Source organism: Corvus moneduloides, chromosome 2 (assembly GCF_009650955.1).
Source record: "Corvus moneduloides isolate bCorMon1 chromosome 2, bCorMon1.pri, whole genome shotgun sequence".
NCBI lineage: Eukaryota > Metazoa > Chordata > Aves > Passeriformes > Corvidae > Corvus > Corvus moneduloides.
This window is the reverse complement of record NC_045477.1, coordinates 4,036,412-4,051,289: the sequence shown is the minus strand read 5'-3', so window position 1 is coordinate 4,051,289 and position 14,878 is coordinate 4,036,412. Positions and strand designations below refer to the sequence as shown.

The following is a 14,878-nucleotide window of genomic DNA, read 5'->3' as shown; positions in this document are numbered from 1 at the left end:
TGTTATGATAATGGATCAGAGCCTGAAGGACTGCCTTTAGTGCAGGAAAATGGGGTTCCTTGCTTTGGCTTACCAAATGTCTTCCCCTTCTAGCTGTCCTAGTTAAATTGTTTGGATTTTTTTCCCAGTTCACCCTTTCTTCTGCATCATTAAAGCTGCATAATCTCAATAGAGAAGTGCAGTCAAGGAATAAAATTCTCAGATATTTACACAGACTAACATCCCTAAAACTTTTTTTCATTACTTAGTTTGTGTTTCTGTTCTTTGTGGTCTTCATACACACACATCAGTTCCACTGTGACTTCAGATGGGGACAGAGAAACAGCAAGAACTGACTTGGCAGGGAACTGTTTAAGGCATGGAGACCAACAATTTCCTGTCTCTGTCTTCAGGATTGAAGGCACTGGGCAGCAGAAAATTTTTTTACTGGTACGAGGCCCTGTAGCAACTGTAAACGACCAAATATGTTTTGTGGTTATGGACAAGGACGCTTCAAACTATGCTTTCCCGAGACCTGCTGCGTCTATGCACCTTGTACCTTTACATGCATGTTGTAGGTCCCTTCTGTGTGAAATTGCCTGATTTTGACAGAGCGCCAGAAATCCGACAGTTTCCCTCTCGTAACCCTCTAAACAAGGCTGGTACCCTCTATCCTTTAAGCACAGATTTTTGCTTTACTCAGCAATAATAAATGACTATTTTTTTTTTTTGCCTCAAAATAAAGTCACGTTCCCATTCACTGTAATTCTGCTGCTTCGGTGTCCCTCTAATGTGAAGTTTTTACAGTCCATATATCAAAATACGTTCAAGCATGTGATCCATTTATCCATGTTTGTAAATGTAGTTGCTATGAGACAAGTAAATTACAATCTGCTAGCTGCTCTACTCGATTCTGATGTGAAACAAGACAGTCATTAACAAGTTAGAAGCAGAACAACAAAAAATCAGCACAAAATAAAGCGTCTACTTTAGCATACACAGCATTGTATGTGGGGTCAAGTGAAAAGATTTAAAGAATACTATTAAAAACATGAAACACACTGCTCTTAGGATCTGAGTGTGGGTGATGCTATAAGTGAGACCTACTTTCTCATAGTACTTGATCTCGTAGTCCAGAATTGCTCCATGGGGAAAGTCCGGCTCTTGCCAGGAGAGGGCAATGCTGTTTTGGGAAGCCCAGTCCTTCCTTACCATACCTATCAAGGTGGGTGCTGAAAGGGAAAAGGATAACTAAGGGTTAAACACGAAGCACACGGTTTATCCTTCCAACCTCCTGTCTGAGGATACCAACCCGAGGCAACTTGGAGTGACCTCCAGACAGAAAAGCATGACAGATGGCAATTCTCAGGGAAACCATATAACCTGGAATTAATGTCTCAAGTACACGCTAGTAACTCCTCTGCTGAAGTGCAGAGCAGCTTCTGAAAAATGGCTCTATGCAAAAATACAGAAAGAAACGCCTGTGCTGGGCCCTGCCCCAGCCAGGCCGCACTGCTGGCTCCGAGCACACCGTGCCCAGAGCAGAACCACATTTCAGAGGCAGCAAATTCTGCATTCAGGTTAATCTTCATTCATTGTTATAACTCAGCTCTTCAGGATGTACATTCAGTTTACTCTTTGGGGTAAAATAAAGCGACACAGCTTAAAACAGACGCAACGAATCCCTTTTTGGGCAAGGGCACTTCGGCCCCTTGTGAGGAGTCTGTGTGCACAAACAGCCAGCTCCTTCAGGAGGCCACTGGCAGGGATGGGGCTATGGGCAAACGGGGGGGCAAAGGTGCCCCCAAACCTGCGTGCCACCACTGACACCACAGGCCTGCAGTAGCACAGCAAGTAGGAACTGCTTCCAGCGGCTTCTGGAAGGGGCCCAACATGCATGGATGCACCCAGGAGCCAAATTATCTCACTGTGGGGTTAACCAATTTTAAGACACAGTTTTTCTGCCTTTTTGGAAAAGAAGGTGTTCGGTTATCTATGCAATAATTTCAAATGGTGCAAAAATTGCATTCTAGAACGTGATCTTTGCTTATTTTATTAATCTGGTCAAGCATGTAAAAATATTCTCCAGACACTAATGTTTTAATAGTATTGATGCGCAGCTTTCCCAAATGTTACAGCAAACCCAGTCATATTGCTCAACAGTCTTGAACACAACTGAGTAAGATCAACAATCCAGCTACCATAAGTGGTTCACAGATTTCACTATTTGTCTTTCCACTAAAAAATATCGGTTTATTACACACCTTCCCCATTTCTCTCTACTCTGAGCCTTACTTAACTTCTTCCAAGTTTCCATGGAGTTGTCTCCTAAAAATAACATATTTTTCTGACTTCTGTTTTTGTCTTTTGAATGCAAGAGCCTCCCTAGGAAAATGAAAAAATGAAAAGAGAATCTGCTTCTAGTCACAAAATTTCACGCCTTTGTTTTCTTTCCTGTAAATATTTCAGGAAGTTTAAGAAATGAAAACAACAAATAAATTCTAAAATGCAAACAAACACTGAAGAAAACAAAACCGTGTGTTTGCCTTTGAAAAAAGGGAAACTCTACACAGAGATGTGCATATCTTTCTCTGTAAGAATGCACTTATCTCAGAGAGAAAATTAACTTCCAACCCCTGTCAATCTTCCCTTTGGGTTACTGTTCTGTGGGATAGTAATTTGGTCCTCTCTGATGTGAAAATAACCCCAACTCAACACATAACACCAGAAGAAAAACCCCTACCAAAGTGTAAGAGCTTACACAGGAATCTTCTACACTTCTGCCATTTTAACCAGAGGTCAGACGCAAGGGTATCAGAGAAAAAAAAAGAATTCTATGCAGAATAAAGGATTAACCTGGTTTTCAGGAAGTCCTTAAACAGCATAATAGAAATAACTGAACAGAGTAAAACACAAACTAATAAATAAAAAGCATTCACAGGATTTGAACCAAAATGTTATCCCGGGGTATGTATAACTACTCCCTCAGCTAAAATGAAATTTTTACTCTTGAAACTGAGGGTGAAGTTGAGCTCTCGTAATATTTCTCTGGGGTACAATCAGCTTCTCCAAGCAAGATTCAGTCAGGCTTGTTTAAAGGAAAACAGGAGCTAGCAAACATGGATTTGTAATTGCTACACACTGATCAAGGGCCTAGGAGGGCACTGCTCATATAAATTGTTTTACTATTTGTAATTTGGAGTCATACACTGGCATTGAGCTGTGATTTACAGGTGGGTCTGAGGGAGCTACAGCAACTTCTCAGATACATCTGGTACCCCCTGTGTGCCTGCTTAGAGGTGATAGACATCAGCTGGGCCACCTTCCCAGCACACTGCGGCTTCATTCCACTGCATTTGGGAGTTTGCTGGTCAGACAACCCAATCCTTGCAAAATTATTACGATTGATGACAGAAAACATCAGATTAAGCTGTAGATAAAATTATATTCTTGGCTCTTTTAGGTTTATAAAATATAGACTGCTGATAAAACATGTCTTCAAACTATGGCCTAACCTTTATAAGCTTTCCATATGTACTGCAGGATGGGGATTTTGTGTTCTGACTTCCAAATTTATACAGCAATTCATGCATGTTTTCAGCCTGAGCTCAACGCAGTAATTCTTCCATTTGAGGAAGTGCATGTCAAAGCACAGTCATGGTGCACTGCAAGATTCTCTCAAAACTTCAGTACATGAAATAATCCCAGTTGTCTTCCTGGGAAACAACTCAGTAGAAAATTAATGGAATAAAATTATTTTAGATCTCTCCTAAACCAGCTGTGCCTGACCTGCACTTGAAACCAACAAGCCCATACAGCAAGGCTCACATCACATCAGTAGCGCTGGGCCAGCACTGAATCCTCTAAATCAAAATGCAGAGATGTGCACATAAAACTGTGAATATGAGACGTGTATTTGTGTTAGGTAAAAAAAAAAAAAAAAAGTGTACCTTTTAATAAAAAGACCCAGAGGAGTCACCATTGACCATTTCCTGTATGTGTAGAAGGATGATCCTGTTTTTGCCAGATAGGATTCCAGTCAGAAATTTATTGTAGGAAGAAACAGACAAATAAAACCATGTAATTAAAAGCACAGCTAGCTGAGTTTCTATTTCTTTTGTTGTGAAGTGCTACTAAAGAGAACTAATTTCTGTGGAGAAATTTCAGCTCCTTATAACTGTTGCTCACTAGAGAAGAAGTCAATTAGATCTTAAAGATCCTATCCACTTATTGTTAAAGCTCTTTTTAACCAGAAGATTGTAAGATAGGTAAATCCTATTTTCCCATTCCTAAAGACTGCTCTAATGTCCCTATGATGAATCAATGGGAAGTTCTTTTAATTAGTTGTTTCAAACCCAGTAGCTGCAGGAGAGCTCTCATTTGGTTGCCCAATGAAACCATTTGAAAAAAGAAATGCTTAGAAAAGCAGCATGGGTTTTAATCACTTTAATGGCAGCATTTTCTTGCCACTGGTCCTAGGCTGAAGGGTGGTTTCTGGCTCTTGAGCTCAGCGCTGGATCTGTGTTTTGTACTGAGGATTCTTTGCACCATCTGTTTTCTTCTACACTGTTATAAATTTCTTGAATTACAATGAGTCATCTACAATGTGCTGATCTCATTTAATTTAGTCTGATAAGCTTCTTAGTCTTTACAAATTTTTATTGAATAATGGAAGTTCATTCTTTAATTCAGAGTGAGCTGATTTTATTCTGAATTCCTTTGGCTTCTCTTTTTCAGAATCCGTTCTTTCTCATGTGCTACATACAGGGGAGAAAATGTCTATTTTGAACAATGACTGGATCACAGTGTCTTTTCCCTAGAAACTTTCTCTTTTTCTGCAGCTGACTTCCATTATCTGTAACTGTCTGATTTCAGAATAGTTGATCTGTAGGGTTTCTGAAGCTATTTTCCTTTAGTGCATTTTCTAATTGTGCTGTTTGTGGTTTCACAGCTCTGAAAGTAGGCAAAGAAATGTCTCCTGTTTCCAGGACTGAACAGCTTTTATAGGATGCCCATTCATGGTGAGGAAGCCTCTGACCCAATGGTCAGATTGCTGTCTGTACACAGTTATTTCACCCCTTGGTATCTCATTTCAAATCTTATTTCTTTAGTGAAGAGAAAACATGACAGCTCAATTGCCTCTCCCTGGCTGACAGTAAGGGCAGTAGCAGGTATGAACAGTCACTTTCTTGTCAAAAGAAGTTACCATCCAAAAAACCAAGAACAGCTGCACCAGTTTTGTCCTTTCTTCCCCTTGAGTTGTATCTGTTTTGCCCAAAACAAATGAAGTGCCAGCAGATACAAATTCGGAAAGGAGAGAGTGAAAGTGGGATCTGAATTGTACAGATGCTGGGGGGAAGTGTGCAACCTCACTCCTTTGGACACCACCCTCATGACAAGGCTGTGGGTCTCCATATGTAAGATACTGGGGGTCTCAATATGTAAATAAGGTAATAAATTTGGGATAACATGTTTAATTCAGTTTGTTGTTTCTATACCTCTGCCATTACCAACAATAACGTGAATCACACCATTAAATGTTATTCTTTTCTTGAGATCTCTGCCTGCTCCAAGGTACAGGAGAGACCACACTCACCAAAATACAGGGCTTTATCATGTGTTTTCTGAGTGCAGGTTTCCCTTTAGAGGAGGAATCCACCCTTCTCCCTGCCTCTTCCTTCTCTCCTACCTCAGTCACTTCTCAACTACAGTTATGGGGAAATACTGACTAAACCCTACTCAAAAACCTTGCTTCTCTTTGGAAACTCACTAATCCCTCCTAGTTTCACCCCACAGAGGAGGAAACCTGCATTAACATCCTGCAGGGAGCCTGCATTCCTCCTACTGGGGAACAAGTTCTTTCAGTGAGAGAAGGACAGTTGAGGTTGGAAGAGATATTAATGCTATAATGACCAATTTACGTTGACTGTGTTGGGTCAGAAAACAAAAGAAAACTGTTTTCCTGTTCATTAAAAGGGCTTCTTCAAGCTTCAATCACAGGTTAATGGCACAAATTAAACCAACAGTAAACGATGCTTAACACTATAGAAGTTATAGTTATCTAATAATTCCAAGTCCATTATACAAAAATGCTAGGAAATTAATGAAACAGAATAGAGGTGTATCAAGGTCCAAATCTGAAGTGTTTTTCCAGATGGTAAAAACACTATCTGCACTTTTTCTATACCAGAAAATGCTACTGTAATTTTACAGTGTTTCACCAGCCTAGGTTCTCTAACTATATTAGAATTCCTATACTATTGGACACTGAGTATGATTTTATATTATAAATATCAATAAAAAGAGCACCGAGATCACTGAGGTTTTATTCACAGTGCCACATTTAAAAAAAAAAAAGTTATTTCAGGGCACAGTAAGGAAAGTATTGATTTTACTTCTGATTCTAGAAAGACTATTAGAAAGGTAATAAGCAGTAAAAAGATGTTCTCAGAGAAGACATTTTACTCCAGTAACAGAACTGAAGTAATGAAACAACATTTCCTGATCAATGATAGTGCCTCCAGTATTCTACCCATTTGAGCTATTTACCAAGGATTTTCCAGGGAAGTTAAGAGGCCTGAAGCCTTCATCCTGCATTACTAATGCCATGGGTGACACACATGGTCAGTCATCTAAAGGATGTAGTTGTGCTGTCTATCATCCAGAGCAGTCTTTACTCCTGCAATACGGGTGTTAATCCTCCAGCAGAGATGCAGTTCATCCTTCCTTTCTTTTGTGTTCGTTCGTTCATCTTCCTGTTGCTATCTTTGTAGGCTAAGGGAAGAAAGACTCTCTTATGAAGAAGGGATGTGATAGGGATCCAGGAGACCTCTGTTTATATTCTCTTCTGGTTGTACTCCAGAGATTTTCTTTAATCTTTTGACTGAGCTATCTTAACGTAAAATGTGAAGTCAATAAGTTCCATTATTTGCAATACATGAGCACTTTCCTGTTAGAAGTGTAAGTGTGTGAATATAAAAGACTAAAACCTAAGCACAAGTTGATATGGGAAACAAGATCACAGAAATATGAACAGATAATAAACTTTTATTAAAAAAAAAATAGTTCATAACCCATCTCTGTGTATTAAAGATGTTCACATGGATGAAACATCTTCAGGTTTATACTGAATTCAGTAAGAATTTGTTTCCTTACCACACAAGCTTGCTTTCAATTACTACAGTGACTAGATAAGATATTTGATTCTTCCCATAATAGAGTCTCTTATCTTCCTAATCATTTCAGTAGTAACTCACAGTTACAATGTTTGGAGGGGATACTATTAGTGGCACTAACCTTGGAGTTCAAAGTTGAGCATGGTGATTCCCTGACAAAGCATTACAGCTAGCAAATTAACAAGTTTGGAATAAATAAAAGTGGTTTTTACTTCATTTTATTACACTAGCTCCCTAAAGGTTTGCACTCAAAAGACAGCAGAGCACTGTGCTTCTTTTGAAGCACTTCATTTACTGAAAATAGGCCTCCAGCAAGTTATAATTACCATCTCTCCCTCCATCTTAAAGTCTTTCCCCTCACAGATTTCCTCTGCTTGCTCAGAAATGGCGGATGGAAGCCAGCTGAACCAAATACCCTTGTCAAAAACTGGATTCTGCTACAGAGCTGTGGGCTAAAGGTCATGATAGACACAACCCCCAAATTTCCTCCAGGGTAAATGTAGATTCAACATAGCTTTTTTTTTTTTTTTTCTGTTCCATAATGCAATTCCTTCTTCCTTGCTGCTTAATTTCTCTTTCATCTGTTGTTGATCTTATGTAAGGAGACAGTAATTATTCATCCACACGATTTTGCAACACTACAGATTTTCTTTCATTTACAGAATGTGCTGCCATTCTCCATTTTTCGAGCTTCAGACAGAAGCGCTACTAAATCTTTACTTCTTACAGGACCTACTCAGCTTCTGATTCTTCAAAGTGGATTTTAGGAGAAGATACTTAAAACAACAATATCAAATAAAGCCTTATCAGCTGTCAGTCAAACTGTGTGGCTGTTCTGCACTCTCTGCGGAAGGATATGTGCAAAACCCTCAAAGGTATAAAGCATTGTGAGATATCAGACATAATTTATAACACAATGAACAATTCAGAATATTTTAGTTAGAAGTTTGTTGTTTTTTGTGTTTTTTTTTTTTTTAATAGTATCACTTAAAAAAATCACACAAATACTTTACCTAAATGTGTGGTTTAAGGAGTTACTTTATATGCTCTGTATGTCTGAAGCAAGTGCAATAAATTCAGTTCAAAGAAGCATAGTGGGAGGGTGTGATTCCAGGAATCAGATGCGAACAAAAAAAAAAAAAAAAGCAAAACTGAACCAGGTTGCCTGTCACATAAATGGAAATAATATCAAATCAACAGGCCTCTGGCAACCAAAGGGATTTGCATCAGAATACACAGGTTCTTGGCTCCTTTCCACTGCCTTTTATGGCTGGAGCAGCAGGAGGCAATGAGTGACTTAAAGACCTAAAGACTGGGATTCCTGAGGGAACAGTTCTCTGCAAACCAGAGCTGCCCTCTCCTTGTTCGGCAGAAGACAAAACTGAGGTTGTGTGGGACTGGTACATCAGCTCACAACAGGTGGCAACAACTTATGTGGCTGAATGGCACAGTAGAAATGTGGCAAGTGGGGGGAAAAAAAGCCCTTCTCTTCATTGGCTTCTTCTGGCTATGCTGTTCTGGAGCAAAAACCAGGGAAGGGTGCAAGAGGCCATCCCGGGTAAGTCAATTCCCTTCCTACCACTCCTTATGCCAAGTATAAACCCTGTTGTGGTACCCACAGGAGAAGTAAAAGAACACTATGTCCTTAACATAGATTTTCTGCTTTCACAACCTCAAATGTTCTGTGTTGTGCTGTTCACTGCTCCTCCTGCCTCAGACACTGTTGTGAGCTACTGACTGTCGGCTGGTGGCATGTTTGAAAATGGTGTGTATGTTTTCCTGGGGTACCATTCCTGACATGCAGGAATTCCTCTAAAAGAGAAGGCAGAGTGGCTTATGGGGTTTCCTTTTTAAGGAAACCTGTGTTAAAAGAGAAGGAGGCAGGAGAAATTGGTTTATCAGCAGACTCAGATTGCTACTATAATGATGTTAATCAGTGTGAAGAAAGATGTGTTCCAGCCTGTGTGTTATGTAAGTTAAAAATATCATGCCAGCACTGCTAGGTGCCTTGTGATGTGGGGACAACCTGTGGTGACACATTTCTTCAGAGAACTTTGTTTTCAGCCTCCTGGTGTAACTTGGGTATTGCTATAAATTTATTGGAAATACAGCTTGAGGTTAAGGCGGCATCATTTATTGTGGCAAGGTGTCATTATAGAAACAGAGCTGTAACTAAGTCTCATTCAGCAACAACCCCTCCAGGGTCAACTGCAACCAAATTGCTCTGCAGAACTTCCTGCTGCTAAATTGATCTCAGAAGTTTGAAAATGAAATAAGCAGGTTAAAAAGAACTAGGAAATCTGCAATCTTTTCACTCCATTAATTGCGACTCATCCTTCGATGTAACAAAGGCAAACATAAAATGTACACTCATTTCAGCAAATCTTTCCTGCTCTTGTTTATATCAAAATACGAAGCTAGATCAGATTGTAGAAGTAATTTTCTGTCAAACAGTACTTTACAGGTCTGAAAGAGGTTTTTCTTTTAGCAAGAATATCATGAATATTTTATGTGAACATCTTCTGTGAACCTTCTGTAAAAGCTGTGTTTCTTGGCATGTGCAGAGAATGTCAGAGCTACTGTACTTCAACATTTTGAGTGAATGTGTGTAAGTGCACGAAGACACATCTGATACTGACTTCAAATGTACATCTTCAAACAATTTCCCCAAAAATGTTGATTTTGACAAAGCATTCTATAAATCACACTGATGCTAAATAAATATGCCCTCATAAATTAATTCCCAGAGTGATATTACAAACAAAATTATGTAACTTATTATATACTTCGTAAATGCTAAAAAGATTCCAAAGGTGTAGTCTAGCTCTGTTTTATTGAGGGTCAAGTATCTTTTAAATCTTTAATGTGGAAACCTATGCACAGAAAAGCAGTCCCTTTTAAACTCTGGCATACAGACAAGAAACACTTCTAGGAGGCCAGGAAGTCAATGGTTTGTACTTGATGCACGGGAATCACTGCAGAGCACTACTGCTGCCAAATGCAGGCTAGGTGTTCAATTTCTAGTCAAGTAGGGTAGAATCTGAATTGACTCAAATAAGTTAAAAACCTGGGGATTAGTTTTGGCAAGTTGTCTTAAATGCCTCTGTAGTTAGAAGATGCGATGCTGAACTTGCTTTGGGTGCTGGTCGATCAAATGTATGCCCTGGTTTTAGCCACAGCATTCAATACATGCCTCACTACCATCAGCACAGAAGCTCATTGCAAAATCAGCCATGGATCTTCTTTAAAGGTGACCTCCAGAGCAATGCAAGAGTAATTTTAGATATGTCAACATCCTAAATAAATATTTTTTTCTTTTTTCCTTTTTTTAGTTGGGTGTATCTATACAATACTTCCACATGAAGTAGCATGGTTAAGTTATCAAAAAAACATGGACAAAATATCAATGCTATGTAGGGAAAAATCATTCATGTGTTCTTTTAGTTAGCTCATTGGGGATGGTGACACACCTCTGAGTCTGAGGGCAGGCTCTCAAGGTGATGGATAGAAGCAATACACCTGAAGGCATCAGGGCAAATCAACTCTAAAAGCAAAGAGGCGCCAGCCTTTAACTTGTGTTATGTCTAAAACCTGAGGTTCAGAAGAGGCCAGTGGCTCTGTCTGGACTACTGTGCTCATATCCTGAAAGCATGTCACACTAATATTAAATGAATTTGAAAAATTAATGGGTTTTTGGTGTGTTTCCCTCTTTCAAGAAGACTGAGTTGCTTTTATTCACACAGACAAAACTCAGCAGAGTTGAAAAACCATTGAGATCTAAAGAGTTTTCATCTTTCTGACTTGTATAAAAATTAAAACACCAAGAAAGAAGAGTAGCCTAAAAATTAGATCATATGATAGGCAGTAAAATATGTTTCAAAGCAAGGTTTTTGGAAGCCTGGGCAATTATGGAATAACCTTTCAAAAGGGAAGCCTCTTCAACTATTTGCTGCATGTTAGCTCATGCCCTGCAGCTTGTGGTTTAATATTTACTATACATATCCATGCTAATGGAGAGGCAATCTCCTGACAGAGATTCATGTGAGGAAGAAACCTGAACATCCACAGTTCCAGGCCAGTACATCACTTAGCTTAAGGAGCCTGTCTTTTCTTTCAAAAAAATTAATTATCCAATGAATGCCCTCCTAGCAAGAGATATTGAATTCTCAGAACTCTTCCCTTACGCCCCTTTGGTATTTCTATTCTTTTTCTTGACACTCTATGAGGTTTTGTGTTCTTCAACATTCTGTGTGCTGAGCTCTGCCCTTGGAGTTCTTTTTCCAGGTCTATTTTTCATCTCCTATCTCCGGCACCACAACAAATATGCTTCCTACAGAAAAAAGGAAGGCAGGAAGGTTTGAGGAGGAAAGCTGAGCACTGCTGTCCTACACAACCTCTTCTTGTCCAAGGGATGAAGTCTAGGGGACCTACTGACACATGCAGAGTTTGCACTGGTTGTTTTCTAAAAAAGACCATAAAAATTTTGTGGCCTCTAAAAAGTTAGGGAGTTGACAGGCACCGAGGCAAGAAACAGAAAACATGCCTTATTAACTAAGATGCTACTGAATGCTGCTGGGAACTGCAAGACCACATACGAAGAGGCATTATTTGATATCTTCCTGATCTTCTTCCATCAGTGTCCCCCATAGCTTATTGCCAGAGAAAAAAAAATGGACTAGATGAGCCTTCTGAAATTCAGAAATACTATCTGGTTACAGAGCCTTCTGTTTAGCTCAGTGCAAAGGCAAGTTGGCTACATACAGCTTCCTTCTGGAAGGAGCTTTCATCTGTCCCTGAAGAGTCTTCTGGACTACAGAAATTTTACAGAGAGAAAACACCCATCTCTGTAGCTCTGGTAGTTGCTTGTAAGAACTAATGGCTCATATCCACACAGTACATTAGTGATGTGCAGCTGAGTGCTTCGGGGTCTAACTTTTAAGCGCCCGATCCTCAAAACGATACTTTAGAGTTATGTTCCTTGTCCAAGATCGTCAACATTGTCAAAAACAGAGGAAACCAGAGCATGCACAAAATTAGAACTTGAGAATTTAGACAACTTTCAGTTCGATAGCTCACGTTAAGCACCAGGGTTAGACATTGGTATTGCACTACTGCTTACAAGCAATATTGCTACATTGGAATAGCTCAGAAAATAATGATCTCAGGAGCAAAATTTTGCTCAGCCTCTTTTATTTTTATCATGAAGAAAATCTTCCTTCTTTGAATCCTCCTTAGATGTTTTAAGTAATTCTCCTTGCCCAATAGCACACTTTGTTTTGTGATTCGATTTTGAGTCTGTAGTTTGGGAAGTCTGAGAAATCAGTGTGTCCACACAGGGTATTTAAACTTCTTTGGCTCACAAACAAAACCAAACAGTAAGGCCTGCTAATTCAGACCCATGTCTCAGAACTCGGCAGTGATCTCTGTTTCTGTGACCTTCATCTAAAAATTTCTATAGCAGACAATCATCTCAAATCCCTCTGTACTCAAACATATGGTGAAACCTGGCCAAAAAGACCCCAAAACACCAAAAACCAGCAGCTATTAAAGAAATCTTGGATACAGGAAAAAAAATGGTCCACACATGCAGCAATTCCTTGAATGCCATCTAGAGGACACTAACCTCCCACGGCTATGAAAGGGTCCTGACACACTCAAATGTGTCAATTCCAGATGTTCTAGCTCTTTATATGTACTGTTCAGAAAATAAGGGTCAGTAAAATGTGGTCAAAAAGAAAGTTTAAAAATACCAACAAAATAAGTAATACAGGATAACTTTGTAATAGCTTTCTAAAAAATACTATTTTGCTTGCACAGATTAATTCTGTGCCAATAAATTTGTGGAAAATAATTACTGGAAACAAAAGGACCATTTGCATGTTGCAACTTTTCTTCCTAAAATATACTGGTTATTATTTTGACAATCCTGCATCAATATAATGAATTTGCTGAGCCATCATGCTAACTCTGCAATAAATCAGAATTTTCTGTATTTCATTAACAATCATGATCACAAAGTATTTGTAGTGTTGACTTAACTACTCATGACATGGTTGGTCAGGTATATTGTGACTGGGTTTGCAACTGGTTATGTTATACAAGGTGATCTTCCCCTGGAATGTCCTTCCAAAAAATTCCACGTTAACTGAATGCATAAAGTCTTGAGGAAGAAAGGCCATCTTAATAATTAATTCATTGGCTCTGGCTGACAAGAACTCTTTAAACTCTTTGAACTCTTTGAGTTTGTCAGTGTTTATTATCAGTCTCCATTTGCTGGTCAGGTCCCATTAAATTTTCACCATCTACTCTCAGTTACTTTAGGGATCTAATTCCATGGGAACACCTAAAGTTAGGACGATCAGGACCCTGCAAAAATAGTGTGGACAGATTTCATGTCCAGATGGAGATGCACAGAATGCAGCTGAGATGTCTGAAGTTACTGAACACCCCACCCCTTTTTGGTGCCCCACAAGTAACTCAGGCTCAGAGAGGTACCCTCAGGAGCTGTATGGGATTTTGTTTTTTAATGCTGCTTGCCTGGAGACAGACTAGTCAGACTTTCCTGTCCTCCAAAAATCCCCTGCACCATTACCTTTTCAAACAGTGAAACAAGACCTTAGAGAACACAATAAAAGCCCACTTAACAGAAGAAACGTAGAAATTCTATTTCTTCTGAAGTTTGTAAGATGGCACATCTTAAAAAATGTTACGACCTCAGCCTGTCTAGTCCATGCTCTGCATCTCTTCTCAGTGCCTACTCTGGAAAGACACTGAGTTCTCTTTCCTCAACCAGTGAAATGTCTCATCTTTAATCTACGCTCACAAAATCACCCTAATGGTTTTGTTTTTAAAATAACAATCACTCTAACCCTACTCCATTCTATAAACTTTGATATCACCATGTAAAATATTTAAAATGAGGCATTAAACACTTCCTAATGCAATCTTTTGCATCTGAACCTCCCATCAGGTATTCAGGTATAGTCCTGCTATATTTCCAAGTTCAGTATTATTTGCTTTCTTTTAAAATAGGTAGAAACGTGAGCATGGAGCCTCAGGTTCCAAGATAACAATAGTCACTATTACCTGACATTTTAAGTCAGCACACAATCCTGAATACGAAAGTAAGACAGAATAGCTGATAGGAAGACATTTATTAGCACTCTCGAGTAATTGGAATTAGCAAGGAAGACAACAGCTGACATATTTCGATGCTTATATGCGTTGAGGAAATAATGAAGAAAAGTTCATCTCTTTAAGAATGATTTCTAGCAGGTTTATGATTCAGAATAATAATTTGTAAGACACAATTGTTAGTATAAATACATAATTGAAATATTCAGCTCTCATAATTCTGTTTCCAGGGTCATATGTAGACTGTTCTCAGTGTCTGAAAAATATGTCCATATTCTACATATGCTTTTTGTTTACAGTGGAACAAGGTTACCAGGAGCCTCCTGCTGTACATTTTGCTTATCCTGTGCTGTTTGAGATGCTCATGAATGATCTGGTGAGATGACAAAGTCTGCTAAACTTAATCAGGGTAGTAAAAAGGGAGGACTAACTGTGGAGAACTGTGGAGGGGCTTCATGAGATCAGCTGACTGGATAATTAAATGGCAGATGAAATTCAGAGGAGACTAATGCACACAGCAAAAGAACCCCTAATTTCATAAGCAAAATGAGCTCTGAGCTGACCATTTCCACCCAGGAATAAGATTTCTG

At 39.1% G+C, this 14,878-nt stretch overlaps 1 protein-coding gene across 4 annotated transcripts in view; it reads right to left on the bottom strand.

Annotated features, from left to right (window-relative positions):
• EPHA6 (EPH receptor A6) overlaps positions 1 to 14,878 on the bottom strand; it is a 388,929-nt gene that overhangs the window by 130,106 nt on the left and 243,945 nt on the right. For all 4 annotated transcript variants that reach the window (XM_032095757.1, XM_032095772.1, XM_032095765.1 and 1 more), the window contains exon 6: positions 1,087 to 1,211. In XM_032095757.1, the coding sequence (XP_031951648.1) occupies positions 1,087 to 1,211 (125 nt within the window). The remainder of the gene's footprint in view (positions 1 to 1,086; positions 1,212 to 14,878) is intronic.